We start from the raw sequence: 16,141 nt of genomic DNA on the forward strand, positions 1-16,141 counted from the left end.
ACAATTTGAATTGTGGCAGCTAATCAAATTGACACAAACTCAAGAGAGACTAAAATCACCAATATCAATCTCAGCTAGCAGAAACAACTCTACCTAAGTAAAAAAGATTGTTAGATGTCAACACCTCCCCAATGAGTTGAGAAGCTTACTAGCGAAAAAGTATCGAGCTGAGGTATTGAGTTAGATACGCAATTGGGTAACGAAATTTGCACCCTCAAGAAACAGTTTATAATACGAGAATTTATGCCACAAGTGTTTAACTAAGAATGAGGTACGAGAAGACTGTGCCTACATTTTTACAGCAGTGATGACCAAGTCAGGATTTCTTTGATGCAAAGAGTTATGGGTACCATGAAATCATGGTGATACCATGAAAATGTAGAACGACTTGTTGCTATACCTTTATCATTAAAAATTTACCATAAAACTAACCCAAACACACGATGTTGAGTTCGAGCAGTAGTGGAATTTCGACAGTTAAGCATATAGCCGTTTCGGGCACAATTGGATTTGTAGAAGCATTCACTCGGACCACAGACTGAAAATTATGCGCAAAATTATACAATTTCGTGCGAGTCGAACCTAGTTAGTATCGCTAGAACAAATAAAATTGTATGATTCTTTAGGCTAAATTGCCAATTTGAAACCCTCTTGTTCTATTCTAGGCAAACGGTTAACCACAGTACTAAATCATAATAAATAAAATAAACCACAAAATTATGGGCAATTCAATTAAATTGTGCTCAAAATAAAACTTTCGCATTTTCATAGCAAATAAAAAACAAGCATATCCTCATAACAATTACCAAAATATAAAAGCAAGCCACAAAATCTAGAGCATGAGGCAACAAAAAGATAAACAAACGCACGCTGCCGCACTCAGCACCTCTACAGGTCTTGAACACTCAAACCTGCAAGCAACAAATGGCATGCATCACATAACACTAAAATTCATAATCCCAAATACATATAGCATACGATAGTGTTAAGAGGAACAGTAATAATAACTAACCGGGAGGAAGAGATTGCTTCAATTTATCGGCTTTCTCAGGATCAAAGACACAAAGCGTGTACAAATACTTGGAGCATCGAACCTTAAACTTAACGACATCCCTGCTCCTCTTGATTTTCACCGACCTCGCATCCTTCCTCCGTGCCGTCAGAAGGAAATCCTTAATCTCGTGGATCTGCTTAGGCTGTATTGTGTCGTGCACACACACAGAAAACTCAGAACATTATTCATCGTATTCCACACGAACAAACAAACATCGTATAAATCAAATCAAAGACGGAGAAAACGAAATAGTAGTTACCATTGTGGTTTGCGAGTTGTGAGCGACGGCGGCGAAAGAACAAACTTGCTTGGGCGCCTTTTCAATATGTAGACGATGGTGTCCCAATTTCTCTTACAAACCCTAGTCTATCAATCGGGTGCCCGGTTTGTGTTGGGCCCCCGAGCCCAAACTATCGTGGCCCTCTCCTAATGGCCCAAATGTGATAAAATAATTTCCTTCTTTTTTGAATTAAACGTATTCTGTTTAGACAAAAAAAATAAAAATTATGTTCCTCGCAGCGTTGCTATTTGTCAATGGAAGACTAATAGGGAGATCCAATATTATTAGAACTAGATTGGTTGGTGACTCCGTTAGGATAGTAAGTGATGGGTCACAAGTTAAATTACATGAATCGGTTTACACTTTTTTTTAAAAAAAAATAAACCGGCAAATCTTAAACAAAAAAGATTATATAAATCATATATACATATATATATATATATATGTATATATATATATATATATGTATATAACATGTTATTTTAACATAATGATTAAGTATGAATTAGTAAAATATATTTCTTTGATAAAAAGTCATTTTTCATCTAATTTTACCATGGCCAATGTTCTCAACTGAAAAATGGAATTGCAAGGTTACAATGAGAAGCTTAGGAGCTCAAAATGAAAAATAAAATGACCTTAGAGGCCCGACCCATCTAATATGTAAAACCCTAAATGTAAGGTTACAATTGAAAAGTGTAAATAAAGTGACGCCGCCATCACATTCAGAGGACACGTCTTGACAATAAAATAAACAACCCCATCCTCTGTACGTGCATCACATGCTGTCTTTTTTCTTTTTCATTTGTTCACCACATCGATCTTCCTGTATTTTTTTCGCTCATAGCCTCTTCTTCTTTATTTTTCGTCTATTCACCATTTGCATGACACATGTTTGCTCGGTTTATTGTGAACAATAATGGAGGAAGAATTCCTATGACAGCGAAATTATTTCTTGGTGCAACATTGTTCTTCATGGCACTACTACATACTTCGGGCTTAAGGAAAAAGTTATGTGAATAGTAAAGGGACAACAGTTTTTTGTGTGTGTGGAATTCAACCTCCGTTATCGTCTTCCTTCTTCCTTTTATCTATCAACATCAGTTTTTCTTTTACAACAACAAACAATTGTTCAGATTCTCTTTGTTCCCGTTCTTTCATGATCTTTACTTTTCATTTAATAAATGAATTAAATGTTATAAGTGGCAAATTTTGAATACATCAAAAAAGGTAAGCCAACAAAGAAGCCACACAAAATAGAGCAAAGGAGAATCAATCCTCTACCGGAAAGAATTGTAAAAAGATATATATGAAGAGTGTTAAGTTGAAAGTTAACATATCTTAAGCAAAGCAAATAGTTTCACTGCTCAAGCCATTTTAGCTTTTCAACTTAAAGCTCTTCAAATATGTCGGCTAACCTTTTTTAATGTATTCAAAATTTATCACCTATAACATTTAATTCATTTACTCAATGAAAAGCAAAGAACATAAAAGAATGGAAACAAAGGAATTCTGAAAATTAATGTTGATAGATAAAGGGAATAAGGAAAGAAATATGTTATCAACTTTGAAAACAAATTTAAAGAAATTGTGAGTAATTTGATATAAGTCATATGTTATCCATTGACAATTTACTTCAAGTCTTAAGAAAATAAGAGAATAACAAGAGAGAAAACATTAAAAATGAATTAGTAAAGAATTTTTGAAGAGAAAATTTTAATTTTTGATTCTTTTATAATTTACTCTTAGTAACTTATTGCACACACATATATAAGAATACATGGGTTGGATGACATGAATTTTGAAAATTTAATAGATGCAATCTCATTAGTGTCTTAATAATTTTTATTACCGTTTAATTTATTCAATTAGTGACTGATATGTGTCCCTCAATTAATTTTCTATTAATAGACCTAAGGAAAAAGCTTAGTTGACCTTACTGTAAACACAACACTGGGTTCATCATCCAACCCGAAAGAGGATAAGTGAAGCTCTTTTAACCTTGTTCCATTACAAAAGAATAGATTTTGATGTTTTCAATTAGACGTTCCTCATCTGTAATATTTCTTGTAAAAATCGAGCAGTTATAGCCCGACCATATTGACCAAATAACTGCATACCAAACTGTCATCCAACACCTTTAGTGACCCTGATCATGTTCCAGTAACCCCCGGTAAAAAGTTTAACTATGCGTCCTTATGTAATTAATGTTGTGCTATAATTCCCCACCATCTCAGAGAAATGTGTCTAAAATAATCAAGATCCTTAAATTTCAAATCAAAACTATTTTTAATGTGAGAAATGAGTTAGATTATAATTGAATGATTAAGATTAAGAAAAAATATACATGACTTTTTTTAAAGAGTGGTCATGTGACTTTTATTAAGTTTTAAGCTTCATTATTTGTATATAATTATATGACTCAAATATTTAGTTTTCATTTCTCATAATAAAAAAAGTTTATATGTACATATATGGTGAGAAGGGGTTAATTTAGTCTAAGAATATTTTTTTAATAGAATTACTCACTTCAATTACTCTTTGTATACATTAAAATTTATTAATCTAACTATTGAATATTTTGATATTAATTCAACAATCATACACACTAAATTTTAGATAAATCAAACATGTACAGTTATATGATATATTAATTTATAATTAAATATTTTCATATTGATAATTTAATGATCATGATTTCGTGCACACTAATTTTTAATTAGATAATCAGACTTTTATAGTCACATAATCTTATAGTCAATATTTACTTATATATTTTTTAAAAATATATTACATGTTAAATAATTAAATTTATTTAACGAAGTATCAAATAATTTTAAAAATGTATAAAAATTCCTAGACCTGATCACTCAATGAAAACTATAAATTTAACATTGGATCAAGAAAATTAAATATGTACCTAAAGTTTTGAAAGAGAATAATTTTACCAAGAGAGTAATTTGATACGTGCTTTCGCTGTATATTATTATAAATCAATTATGGAGAAAACAACTAACAACACATCCATGCACTTGTTATACAAGGTTGCCAGTTTGCTACAACCTTTTGGATCATGCCGTGGGTGATGGAGAAATGGAAGAGAGATAAGAAAAAAGGAAGAGAGAGATAAGATAGAGTGTAAGTTATCATCAACAGTAAAGGTGGGCTAGGATTGTTGGATTGCCAACCCTACCTATTCTCATTGCTATTATTATGGTGGATAGTGTCTTACCTTGTCACCATTCCATACCCAGAAGAAAAAAAAAGGTCATAAAATTAGGCAACCCCACAACATGCATCGAAAAATTGCTCAATTAAACCCACACACACAAGTCCAGCATTATCCACCCAATCCCGGTGGATCGACAGCTATAGTGCCACAGCTAAAAAGGGCACCTTGTTTGCCCTAGCTAGTTCCTATGCAGGACAAAAACCCTAGATTTGAGCTTTTTGACTGCCTATTTTTTTAGTTTCTGTAAGAGTGTTTTAGAGTCGCCACACTTTCTGTAACCGAATCATAATATCATAACTAAAGTTTGTCTAAAATTATAATTTACTTTCTACGACTGATTACTGTTAACTACTATTCACAGTTTAAATTGATAAAATGAATCATAAGATCGAATACATGCGTTTTTATAATTTTTTTAAACATCAAATAATTGATATATTTTTAATACTGTATAAAGTTATTGTTTTTTTTTCGCTTCTTTTCTTTATTCTTTTTTTGAATATACAAGCTTTAAAAATATTTCCTTAGAATAACCAAAAATACAACACTCATTCCATTTTTATTGTATGAAAAGCATTTTCCTATATTATGACTTATTGTAAGAAACGAAAAGATATATCATTGTATTCAAGGGCTGGGACGCCTTGTCTCAAAATATTGGGATAGCATTATCTTCGTACCTCCTAAAAAAGTATTCTTGTAGGAAAAAATTATTATGATTTTCGTATTTTTTTAATAAAATAACGTTTTGCTTACATCATCTTTTAAAATTTAATTATTTATCTATAATTAATTCTTTTTTGTGTTTCACTCGGATATTTTTTTCTTTAGATGTGACCCAGGAATAATTGCTAACGCCATCCTGATAACTATTATTGCCATGCGATCCAACTATAACTTTTCCAACTTTACAAATTAAATTAATTAGTCATTCGTTTAGAGTGCCCTTGTTTTATAATTCACTAGAATATGAAAGAATTAGTGTTAAAAGAATTAAAATTATAAAAATGGTTTGTATTCTTCAGAGAGGACGTTTTAAAAACGAGTTAAAAAGTTAATTTTAGTAATAAAGTAGAATTAGATTTGATATTCTAGTGTGAATATAGATGTGTAATATTTTCGCTTTTCTCTAAATGAAGTCTACTTACCATAATTGATTTTCGAGTGAGATCCCGAAACCAAAGATGTTTGCCAAACAGTACTTTTGGAGAGGATTCTATGTGCTGCAATTGAGTTTTTTATTCAACAAAATAGCAACATGTCTGTTTTATTTTTATATGCCTCCTACCACAAACAAAAGTTAGGAGAAAGGAGAAAAATGTGTCTTCATTGTATTCCGAATGTTTAAAGTAATCAGAGCCGTTCAATTTGTTTAAGATCGTGTGCCACGATGAACCCTATCTCGTACAAAATGCACGCTAGGCTATTAAACCTCACTTCTGTTCTTTAGGCAAATTAATACATTTTAAAAAATCGAGATCTACTTATAATTACTGATTTTTATATAGACGTATACAAAGTGACAAACCTAATGTGTAATTGGTTCAATTTATTTTAATAAAATAATCGTTTATTTTTGTTAACTTCTTGAGAGAGTACTTTAATTATTTTCTTTTGAAAAAGATGTTCCAAACATGTATGGTAGTTACATTTCATGAACAGTTAACGTGTGAGAGTAATGTAGATGACACTTGCTAACCATTAATTATCATGTCATTATCGAAAGTGTCAAGTATACTCAATCGTATGAGTTAACGGAGAAAATTATTAATAAGACTAATTTTGTATACTTTTTACAAATTTGAGGAAAAAAATTTAATTTTTCATTTTTAAAAAACTTAATTATCAACGCCTAACAAATTCAAGGATGAAAATGAATATTTATACTAAATTTATATACAACACTCTCGGCTGTTAAGGAATAATAAGTTATAAAGATGACAAAATTATTTGTTAAATTTTAAGGTGAATTTGATATTTCTATTAATACACCTTGCGTAAAAAATGGCATTGCAATTTTTTTTTACAGGGAAAGTCACTGTTAAAAAACTAATAGGGATTAGGAATATGTTTATAACCAACCACTACATTTAATATTTATTATTATGTATATAATACTATTTACTAACTAGCATACAATTTTCTCAAAATGGTGTCAGACAGTATGTGCATATTACCTTTCTCTTCTGCCTCCTATCAGTTAAGCTATTATGTTGTGGAATTTGTACATGATATATTATCATAACCAAAACTATACTTTCTAGGTGAAGATTTTATTGAGTTCACCTTAGATGTTTCAATTAGCACCGTTCCTGTCCCTCAAAGTTAGGTAAGTGATTTTGAAGCCAGCCATGACTCATGAGCCAACTACCATCATTAAGAAACAAATTGTCAACCTCCCAAGAAAGGATACCTTAATGGTAGCACGGAATTCAGATGCTTTTAGGTTTAAGATTCCAAATACTTTTAGTATTAGAATGTGAAGGAATAAACAAGATCGAAATGTACAAATGTACAGCTTTCATCTTTGCCATTCATGAAGCAAATCCATCACAAGTTAAACTGAAAAGGTGCATGGCCAAAACCAAGAAGAATACAAAACAGGCCACTTTCACATTAATGGAAGCACAAAGTGATCTGTTCACCGTCCTTTTATGTTAAGAGAGACACGTCACATGGTTTTGGTGTCCTCTTCATGTTCTAAGTGTCACATCAACCTTTCCCAAAATGCTTAGTTATCAAAAAGATCAAGTAAGTCCTAAAATGCAATTTCCTTTATTATCATCCACTTTATTTTTCTTTTAATAACATCATAGAACTTTAGATCAACTATCAATCTGATTTAGATCAATTATCAATCTAATTATCAATTGCAATTTAATTACATTTAAAGTTCTCATCCCTCCCAAAAAATGTATTTTGCAGATATTTTGATTGAACTACACCCATTGAATTTTATCATCAACTTTATCTTCATGCATGAAAGACGCTTTACCAATGAATTCAATTGCTAAGTATACTCTTGGTCAAATACATGGCCCCAATGATCTTATGGCCAAGATTAAAATAAAGTAACAATACAACTATAGATTGGGAGAGAGAGCTATCTTCAGTCTTCGGGCATTGAACTCCTAACAGATTAAGTAATCAATATATTGTAGATAGCACATTGACAAGATGCCATATGGTTTACATTGTTTATCTTATGAATGGTCCTAGGCAGCAAAAAACAGGAAAACAGACAAAAAAAACAAAAGGCTTATAAGTAGCCTATAAACTACAACTAGGCAGTACATCCCACCATTGACAAAGGGTGGAGAAGTAGGAGTAATAATACAAGAGAGAGAAGAGATTCATAGTATTGATTGTCACATCATTCAGTAGTTTAAAGACCCCACAATTGTTATCCCAGTGCTTAAATTTCTTGGGTCCTCACGGCCTGCGTAGTCGTCACAGACGCCGTTAGAGAGCCTCTGAATGGGGACAGAGTTAAGAAGCTCAAGGCCATTGTTGCCCATTTGCTGCACTTCCTGAGGGGAAAGTATCTTGATGCACCCTACACTATTTACAAATTCCCTGTCACACCAAAGATATGGAATGAAAGACGTAAGAAAAGAAGCCTGATCAAATTGGTCATTTGCTCTCACAAAGAAATGAAATCGAGAATATACAAGCTGTGAACCATAAGGATAAGAACTCAGGGTACACAACGAAAATTATGTAACCCAGTTATTCTGAAGTGGCATTTAGAAAGAAAAGGAACAAATAATACTTACGGCCACGGGCCATCACCAAGGAGAAGAACGTCATTCTCTTGGTCAACGAATACAAGCTGCCAGCCTGATCTCACAGGGTCCTCCAACTCACCTTCCAGGCCAAACATACGAGCAAGCTCACTGCGTAGCTCAGGGTAGCTGGTGAATTTAGTGATGTCCAAGGATCTTCCAAAGGACCCTGACTTGTAAACCTGTAAAAAAAAAACATCACATGAAAATGCAAGACTTGAACATGCCAAATTTTATTGTGAATCAATCACAACATAGTAACGAGAAAAAACTAAAAATGCTTAATTTGAAAGAGAATACTCCCACTGGATAAGCTCACCTTCACAAAGGTTTTGTTAGTTGGGTTTCCTTGCCCCCCATTTTCTGGAGTTTGCAGGAAGCCCGATTCACCAATATTGTGTGTCATTCCAGGATTCAATGAAGAATCAGGTACTGTGGTGTTCAGGTAATTAGATGATTGAAAAGGTATGGTGGGTGAGTCACTGTTGCTGCTGACTCCCTTAAGACTTGACATACCATTATGCATTAGGAGTGATGAGGGCTCTATATTGACACCAAACAAAAGATGATTTTGTGGATCATTGCTTCCTTCTATTGTACACTCCCTACCAGGAAAGGGTGGCAATGCAATGCCATTTTGAGCCATGGTACTCTGTGGCTGCCCTAACTGCTCCACTTGAGGTAGAACACATTGAGATGCTCCAGAAGAAAAGAGAGGATCCACTGCAACACGCTTGGAGGACGGCCATGCAGTTGAATGTTGAACAGGAACCCAAGAGGTGGATCTAGGAAGGTTGAGAAGGTGAGATGTGTCATCCTGGGGAAATGAACCCAATATACTATGCAGGGGAGAAACAACAGCAGTAGTCACAGGGTTCCCATTTGAATCAGAAAAGCTTTGCTGATGGCCAAGTGAAGAGATAGCTTGCATTGGTGGTGATTGAGACTGAGGTGCTGAAACAAACTGAGACATTGTAGAGACGGCACTTGAAATCTGCTGATGATCTACCACTTGTTGCTGTTGCAATTGCGATTGTTGCTGCTGCTGCAGAAGATTATGCTGATTCTGAGTATTGAATGAGTGCTGATGCTGTAGATGCTGCTGAAAGTGTGTTTGAGTTTGAGCCTGAGATTGAGATGGAGATGGAGATGGATGTGAATTTTCTTGACTATTTGGAAAAGCCTGCTGAGGTTGAGACTGCTGCAACATTTGAGTTTGCATTAAGGCAGAAGTCCTGTTGGGGAAGTTCTGCTGTTGCTGAAATTGAATTGCGGACGTAGGATGCTGTTTGGAAGGATCTGAAGTCCACATATCCTGAAGTGCAGCGGCAGCCATAGCTTGGTACATATCTGATTGATAATTCACCATTGATGGATCAAGCCTTGGCTGCAACCAAGGACTAACACCAATCCCCTGAAAATTAAGAGATGGAAGACCTCTGTCTGTGTCTCGAAGCCACATTAGTGAAGAATTTGTACCAAAATCATCATCCTTCAAGCCTGCTACGATCCATAGGGGAGAGACAATGAGAATGAGTTTCCATTGATGCATAAATGAAATTGACTTAGAAATGTAAAACTGAATTCTCATGAATATTTTCAGCTCACGTGTGGTAAGAAGCATACCATGGAATGAAGGCAGTCCTGGAGGCCACGGTCTCTTAAGCCTAAGGGGGAATGGAGATGGATACATTGGAAATGTTGTTAATGGCTCAATTTCCCATAAAGACACTCGAGGTTGCCTCTCTCCTGCTGTGGATTCATCCCAGCCAACCTACAACTCAAATAAATGCCATTTTTAAAATCCTTCCTCAATCCTTAATGAGACAAAATGTTTCCCAATAAAGATATTATTAATATTACTTCTGAAGATACAAGTAACATTCAATATTAAATTATATGACATCAATGAGATATCATTAATGTTTACAAACAGACCTTGACTGAGCGCCAATGTGAATTTGGCCACCGGACAGAATCCAAGTCACTAATGCCAGTTATTGTGCCCATGTATCTGCATGAGTATATACATAAACAAATTAGCAGTACAAACATGTATCACCAACTCTACAAACTGACTGAGCATTAGATGATATGCTACAGCATTATTGAGGATCAGAATAATCATACATTCAAATTAATGTCTCCAGTTCATCTCATTGCAACAAATTACAGACCATCATTAAAAAATAAATAAATGCCAAAGTGGTGCTCAGGCAATTGATTTGTAACATGTCAAGACAAATTAAATAAAAATGTATATGTTGCATTGAATTTAAGTACTGATAAATAATCGTACTTTATGATGCCATGCACCTATATTTGATATGCCATGGGAAACAAGATATGAATATCCTCTTATTTTTAGAGTCAAACATTATACATGTTGCAACACTTAGAATAAAGTTGCATATTCGTTTATCAAGATAAGCACAAAATGAAATTAATTAATCTAATATTTATCACACAAGTGCATAATAGCCCAAATATACCATGCATAACAACATGAGATTAAAAGCACCTCACAAGAAAATCACAGCAATCACTCATATTCAACACAAACCAAGAATTCTTCTACAGATGTAAGCTGTGGCTTATATCAATTTTGAAATTTAAACCATGTTTGATTTTTTAAAATCATATTGCATATTGACTCAATTTACCAAAATGTCAACCATATAAAGGAAAGCATTTCCACTATCATTTTCAACAAGTTTCAAAAACCTACCGACGCACACTGGATTCCTCTGTTTCAAACAGCATCCTGAAGCGCATACCAACTGAAACTCGAGTATGATACACGGCTTTAACATACTTTGCAAAAGGTATGACAAATTCTGATGGGCTAGCACTGAATTGGAAAAAAAGGTTGTCAATTTAAGCCATATATCATATAACTTAAAACTCTACTAATGTATGACAGTTGTACCGTGGGTTATAAAAGATGGTAAAACGACTATTAGTTGCAGCCGCATGAGCTGCAGCAGCAAGAAGCCCCAAGTGCATGCTATCACTTGACAACACTGATGAAGGCATCACTGGTTGAGGTCGATTAGCCCGCCGAATGCCAAGAAGCAATTGATTCTTTTCATTCCTATTGAAGAAAATACATTTTTATTAGACCAATTATTAGATAATTAATAATGAAAGTAACTATGCTCAACATAATATCATCAAAGTCTAGATGAAAAATCAAGTAGCTAGGAGAAATAAGAAACAACAACTCTCATAAAGCCTGAACCATCTGGACATCGAAATAAACAGGAAGCCTGAACCATCTGGACATCACAATAAACAGGAAGACCATACTTCAATAGCAGCCCAATATGGACCCCTGCCTCAAAATATAAACTGATAAAAATATTACAATACATGAAACATGTCAACAAAAACATTCCCCTATATTCTTCTGAATGGCCAAATGACATAAAAATCACATGGCTTGATTTAGGGATACAAGTCAGTCACATAACTGCCAAAGACCAATTTCAATATACACGATGAAAAACTTGGAACAAGAGGAGCAGAAAATTACTTACCAGATAAACAGCACTGAATCACCAGCAACAAGTCTTTTAGCACTCACAAAGACACTCCATCCTGTTGTAAGTAGATGCCTTTTGGGCTGGCCTACAGAAAAGAAAAGAAAAAAACACCAAACTCAAACATTGTAAATGGAAAGTGAACTTATTTTCAGCACCCAGCTAGAAACATACTGAAGTAAAAATAAATTAATTAACTAAAACATAAAAACCAAATCCTACATTTGCAATTAAAAAGAGCTTTATGACTCACCACGGAAGATATGTCTAAATTTCCACTCATTACCATGCAAATCCCTTGCAATTAACTCTTGACAAGGAGGCTGTTGTGAAAAGTCCTGTAGGTCACAATCATGAAGTTTAAGAAATTCATAGATTTAATGAACCGAGTTAAAAATTTTAGAGCATGACAATGTAACTATTTTACCAATGGAGGAAAAACTTTTTCAGCTGCCCTGCGAGGAACAGAGAATCCCCCATGAGTGCTAGTGTCACTGGCTGTCAAAATTTTGCAGAAGTAGTTTGTTGGCTGTTTACTCGGAGTGCCCAACTCAGCTGGAAGGTATGCCTCCTTCTGTTCTTGCTGAAAACAGTCATAGTCAAAAGTTGATATTAGAATATAAACATAAAACTCAAACAACTAGTTATCAGTTAAGAAAGGGAATCATACAGGATTAAGAGGTTGCAAGGTCATCTGAGCATACACTTCATCTGTCTCAGTATCTGCCTGAATCCAAAAGAAATGAACAAATAGTTATAGAAAAAGAGAGTGCAGAAATCAGCATATGCGAGAATTTGAAAGAAGGAAACCAAAATAAACAAGCTTATTGCTGTAAAAAAAGAATAAATAAATAAACCAGCCTTACATGCATAGTCACATTATGAAGTTGACAAATAAGCTGCGGTGGTAAGCTTGGATAGTTAGGTATATGGCCATCCACTTCCCTGTTGGTAGACACAGCAACCTAAGCAGAAAAATGCTGATTAGGTTATGCATATGCATGTAGCATATGCATGTAGCTTATGCAGAAAAAAGAGCATATATGTTATAAAATGTAAAAAGTTCAGGTGCTGGTTTCAGGGTGGTAGGTGGAGATATTTTATTTCTAACTTCTAAGAGCAAATTCATTAAACTGCAACAGTCTAAGACTAATGAATTGTGCTTAAAAGTGAGTTAAGCATTAGTATACACAAGGGTCACCATAGTGAAAGAACAAAGCCAGTTTTTGTTATAAGAGTGTAGAAGTAACCCACCCTTACATTAGAGACCAAAGAGGCATGGCAAAGAACCAATTCATGTCACAATTTAGAAGGCAAGTAACCAAAACAGCATCTTCAGGACCAGGATTTGAAGATTCGTTTTATTACTTTACAGTTTACACATACTATAGTAAAAGAAAATCCAGATAGCTACCACAAGGATTTCTCTCTGGGAGCTATAATCTAACTCACCTGTTCACTGTGACCTTGTGGAAAGTATACCACTCGGCTTCCAACAGCTGGTAAAGAAACAAGAGGACCAGCACAAGCATGCCAAAGTTCTGAATCTAGAACTCGCTTTTCTCCTGCAAAACCCCATCCCAATGTCATGAATATGCAATAGAAAGCTCATAACTGCCCCCTTAAATGCCTCAGAGGACAAAATGATTATGGCAGAACCAAGATCTCAAAACAACAAAGGAAAGAGGAGGGTGCTCAGCAAATTTAACCAAATTCCTTTTCTGATCTCTTAGCTACAGGAGAGAGAACAGAAACTGTAGCCACAAGAGATCAAATTCCACATCCCCACCTCAAAAAAAAAAAAAAAGAAACCACGGGAGTACATATCCCATAGGACTGAGGATGAAATAACTAGTTCCCCGAAAATAGAAATAGAGAAAATAAATGGAGAGGTAATGGAAGAAGAATATGCAAACAAGAGTACACATACCTTCCTGAGGTGGAGAACTAAAACCCGATGAAGAAAGTTTCATCTCAGCAAAGTTTCAGCAATTTCAAACCTTAAACCCAGCCCCAAAATCAATGGTTCAAGCAAACTCTTAAGTAGACCAATTTAGCAGCAACAAAATTCCCCCAACTTCCACCCCAAACCAAACAACAATCCCTTTCTTCTCTTCCTCTCTACTCCACAATACCATTCTTCTTTTACCTTTACCCCCCCTTCACCAACCAAAACCCAAATAAATCTAAACAAAACTCAAACACCCCAGATGCCAAATTCCCTCAACCATCAACGAGAAACGCTAAGAAACTCAGAAAATTCCAACCTTTTTTTCAATCCTCAACCAATACCAGTGTCACTACAGAACACAATTGTTCTACTCCTACCCTTCATTCGCTTCCAACCCTCCTCAACCCCCACCACCCAGAGTTCAAATCTTCAACCCAATACTTCATCATACAACAACGCTTGAATCACCAATAGCAAGTAACACGCTCCAGCACCTTCTTTTTACCCTTTTTCTATATCACCAACAAATTTTGGCAACAACGTGAAAAACCAAACAAGCAAAGAAACTCCAAAACGAAACAGATCTCAGCGAAAGGAGCTACAAATCCCAAAGGGTACCGGATCTCAAGCACAAGCACTCACTCCACAGCACAAAAAACCGAAGCAAACGTTGCAACGGAAAACGACCACGGTTACAAACGTAGGTACTTGTTCCTTTTTCACGGAGGGGACAAGAAAACAGTGTGATATACACCTTTAGAGTTTTTTTTTTCTTAAAAAACGGGACGGGTTTTTTTTCTTTTCTTTTCTAAGCAACAATAATGGAAAATGGGTAGCAGTTTCGGCGGCGACTATGGTCGTGCTACTGTTGCTTTTTCTCTTTCTATGCTTGAGAGAATGAAGACAGAACCGCCATTGTTTTTGGGTGTTTTTTAAGGAGGAGAAAGAGAGTGTGTCCCTGTGTCAGATGATGATTTATCTTTTCTAGGGAGAGAAAGAAAAAGAGAGAGAAGATTTCATTTCATTTCACTATTTTTCGCATTTTTGCTTTATACAGTATTTATATTTATTTATTTATATTTTAGTATATTTTACATCATGTGAATGCGATATGTCCACGGTTTCAGACAATGAACGAGGGAAAAGAAATTAATGTGAAAATACATCAGCCTCTGCATTCAGTGATTTTTACTACAGCTGCCCTCGTGCAATTATTTTCTCCCTTTTTAATGTGAAAATGAAGGTTACTGATTTGCTGAATTAAAGAAGATTGTTTAAGTTGTGCAAAACAAAAATGGAGTAAATGATTTGTTCAACTAATACCTATAATTATCAGTCTTAAAACACAGTATAAGAAAACTATTATAGACTGACTTTACGAAACAACTTTTATCATGATATTTTTATTGGTGCCAAAATTTTTTAAAAATGATTTGTAACTCTTTACTGAATTGAGGTTTAATATTATTTCTTAATTGTAAGTTTTTTCATAAGGTTGAGATATGGGGAGAAGTGGGTTTAATTATAAAAGATATTCTTATGTTTAACCTAACAATGAAGTAATTATTTACTGAAATTGTAAAAAAAATTATAGTGCGCTTAATTATCATGTTGGTGTCAAATTATTTTAAATGATAATTTGTTCTCTATTTTTTTAAGTTAAATTTTGAACTTAAGTTTTTTAAAAATGAATCAATTTAGTTTCCAAAATTTTAAAAGGTTTAATTTAATCTTTAAATTTTTAAAATTAATCAGTTTGGTTTTCAAATTATTTTAAATGATTTATTTTGATCCTCGAGTTCTTAAAAATTTGATAATCAAATTCATTTATCTATAAGAATTTGAGCACCAAATTAATTCATTTTTTTAAAAATTAAGAATCAAATTAAATCTTTTAAAAATTTGAAGATCAAATTAATTCATTTTTAAAAAACTTGAGAATTAAATTAAAATTTTTTAAAACCAAAGTGTACCGCTTAAAATGATTTGAGGATCAAATTAATAATTGAGTAGTTATCATCTAATCATCAATTATGGTAGATATAATTGTTAAGATAATTATTACTACAATAATCAATTAACTTATTATACAAAGTAAAGTAAACGGCAATGTAAAAAAATTATAAATTTATATTTTTCTCACAAAATTGTTTTAAATTATTTAATATCATAGATATTTTTAGAATAAAATTAAAATTTATGAAAAATTAATTAATCTAATTTTTTTATTGATCTTTGATGAATTTAATAATTGTTTCCTATGTACCACACCGAAGGTATTACTTAATTTCCCCACC

At 33.7% G+C, this 16,141-nt stretch overlaps 2 protein-coding genes across 3 annotated transcripts; both read right to left on the reverse strand.

The window, feature by feature from the left end:
- Positions 1 to 705: 705 nt before the first annotated feature.
- LOC114412792 (60S ribosomal protein L38-like) lies at positions 706 to 1,463 on the reverse strand. The gene is made up of 3 exons (XM_028376835.1): positions 1,314 to 1,463; positions 1,013 to 1,196; positions 706 to 911 (listed from the first exon to the last, which is right to left on the reverse strand). The coding sequence occupies exons 1-3, from the start codon at positions 1,314 to 1,316 to the stop codon at positions 889 to 891; spliced, it is 210 nt and encodes a 69-aa protein (XP_028232636.1). The 5' UTR covers positions 1,317 to 1,463; the 3' UTR covers positions 706 to 888.
- A 6,131-nt stretch (positions 1,464 to 7,594) lies between these two features.
- Positions 7,595 to 14,863, reverse strand: LOC114412793 (auxin response factor 6-like). 2 transcript variants are annotated; one of them, XM_028376837.1, is made up of 14 exons: positions 13,824 to 14,863; positions 13,346 to 13,458; positions 12,760 to 12,858; positions 12,564 to 12,620; positions 12,321 to 12,476; positions 12,147 to 12,231; positions 11,891 to 11,981; positions 11,281 to 11,445; positions 11,080 to 11,202; positions 10,290 to 10,365; positions 9,978 to 10,125; positions 8,671 to 9,851; positions 8,343 to 8,533; positions 7,595 to 8,142 (listed from the first exon to the last, which is right to left on the reverse strand). In XM_028376837.1, exons 1-14 carry the CDS (start codon positions 13,864 to 13,866, stop codon positions 7,944 to 7,946), a joined length of 2,727 nt encoding a protein of 908 aa, XP_028232638.1. In that variant the 5' UTR covers positions 13,867 to 14,863; the 3' UTR covers positions 7,595 to 7,943. The 2 variants fall into 2 exon arrangements, with proteins under 2 accessions (XP_028232638.1, XP_028232637.1); XM_028376836.1 differs by having other exon boundaries at positions 8,671 to 9,854.
- Positions 14,864 to 16,141: the final 1,278 nt, after the last annotated feature.

Source organism: Glycine soja, chromosome 5 (assembly GCF_004193775.1).
Source record: "Glycine soja cultivar W05 chromosome 5, ASM419377v2, whole genome shotgun sequence".
In the NCBI taxonomy this organism is placed as follows: domain Eukaryota; kingdom Viridiplantae; phylum Streptophyta; class Magnoliopsida; order Fabales; family Fabaceae; genus Glycine; species Glycine soja.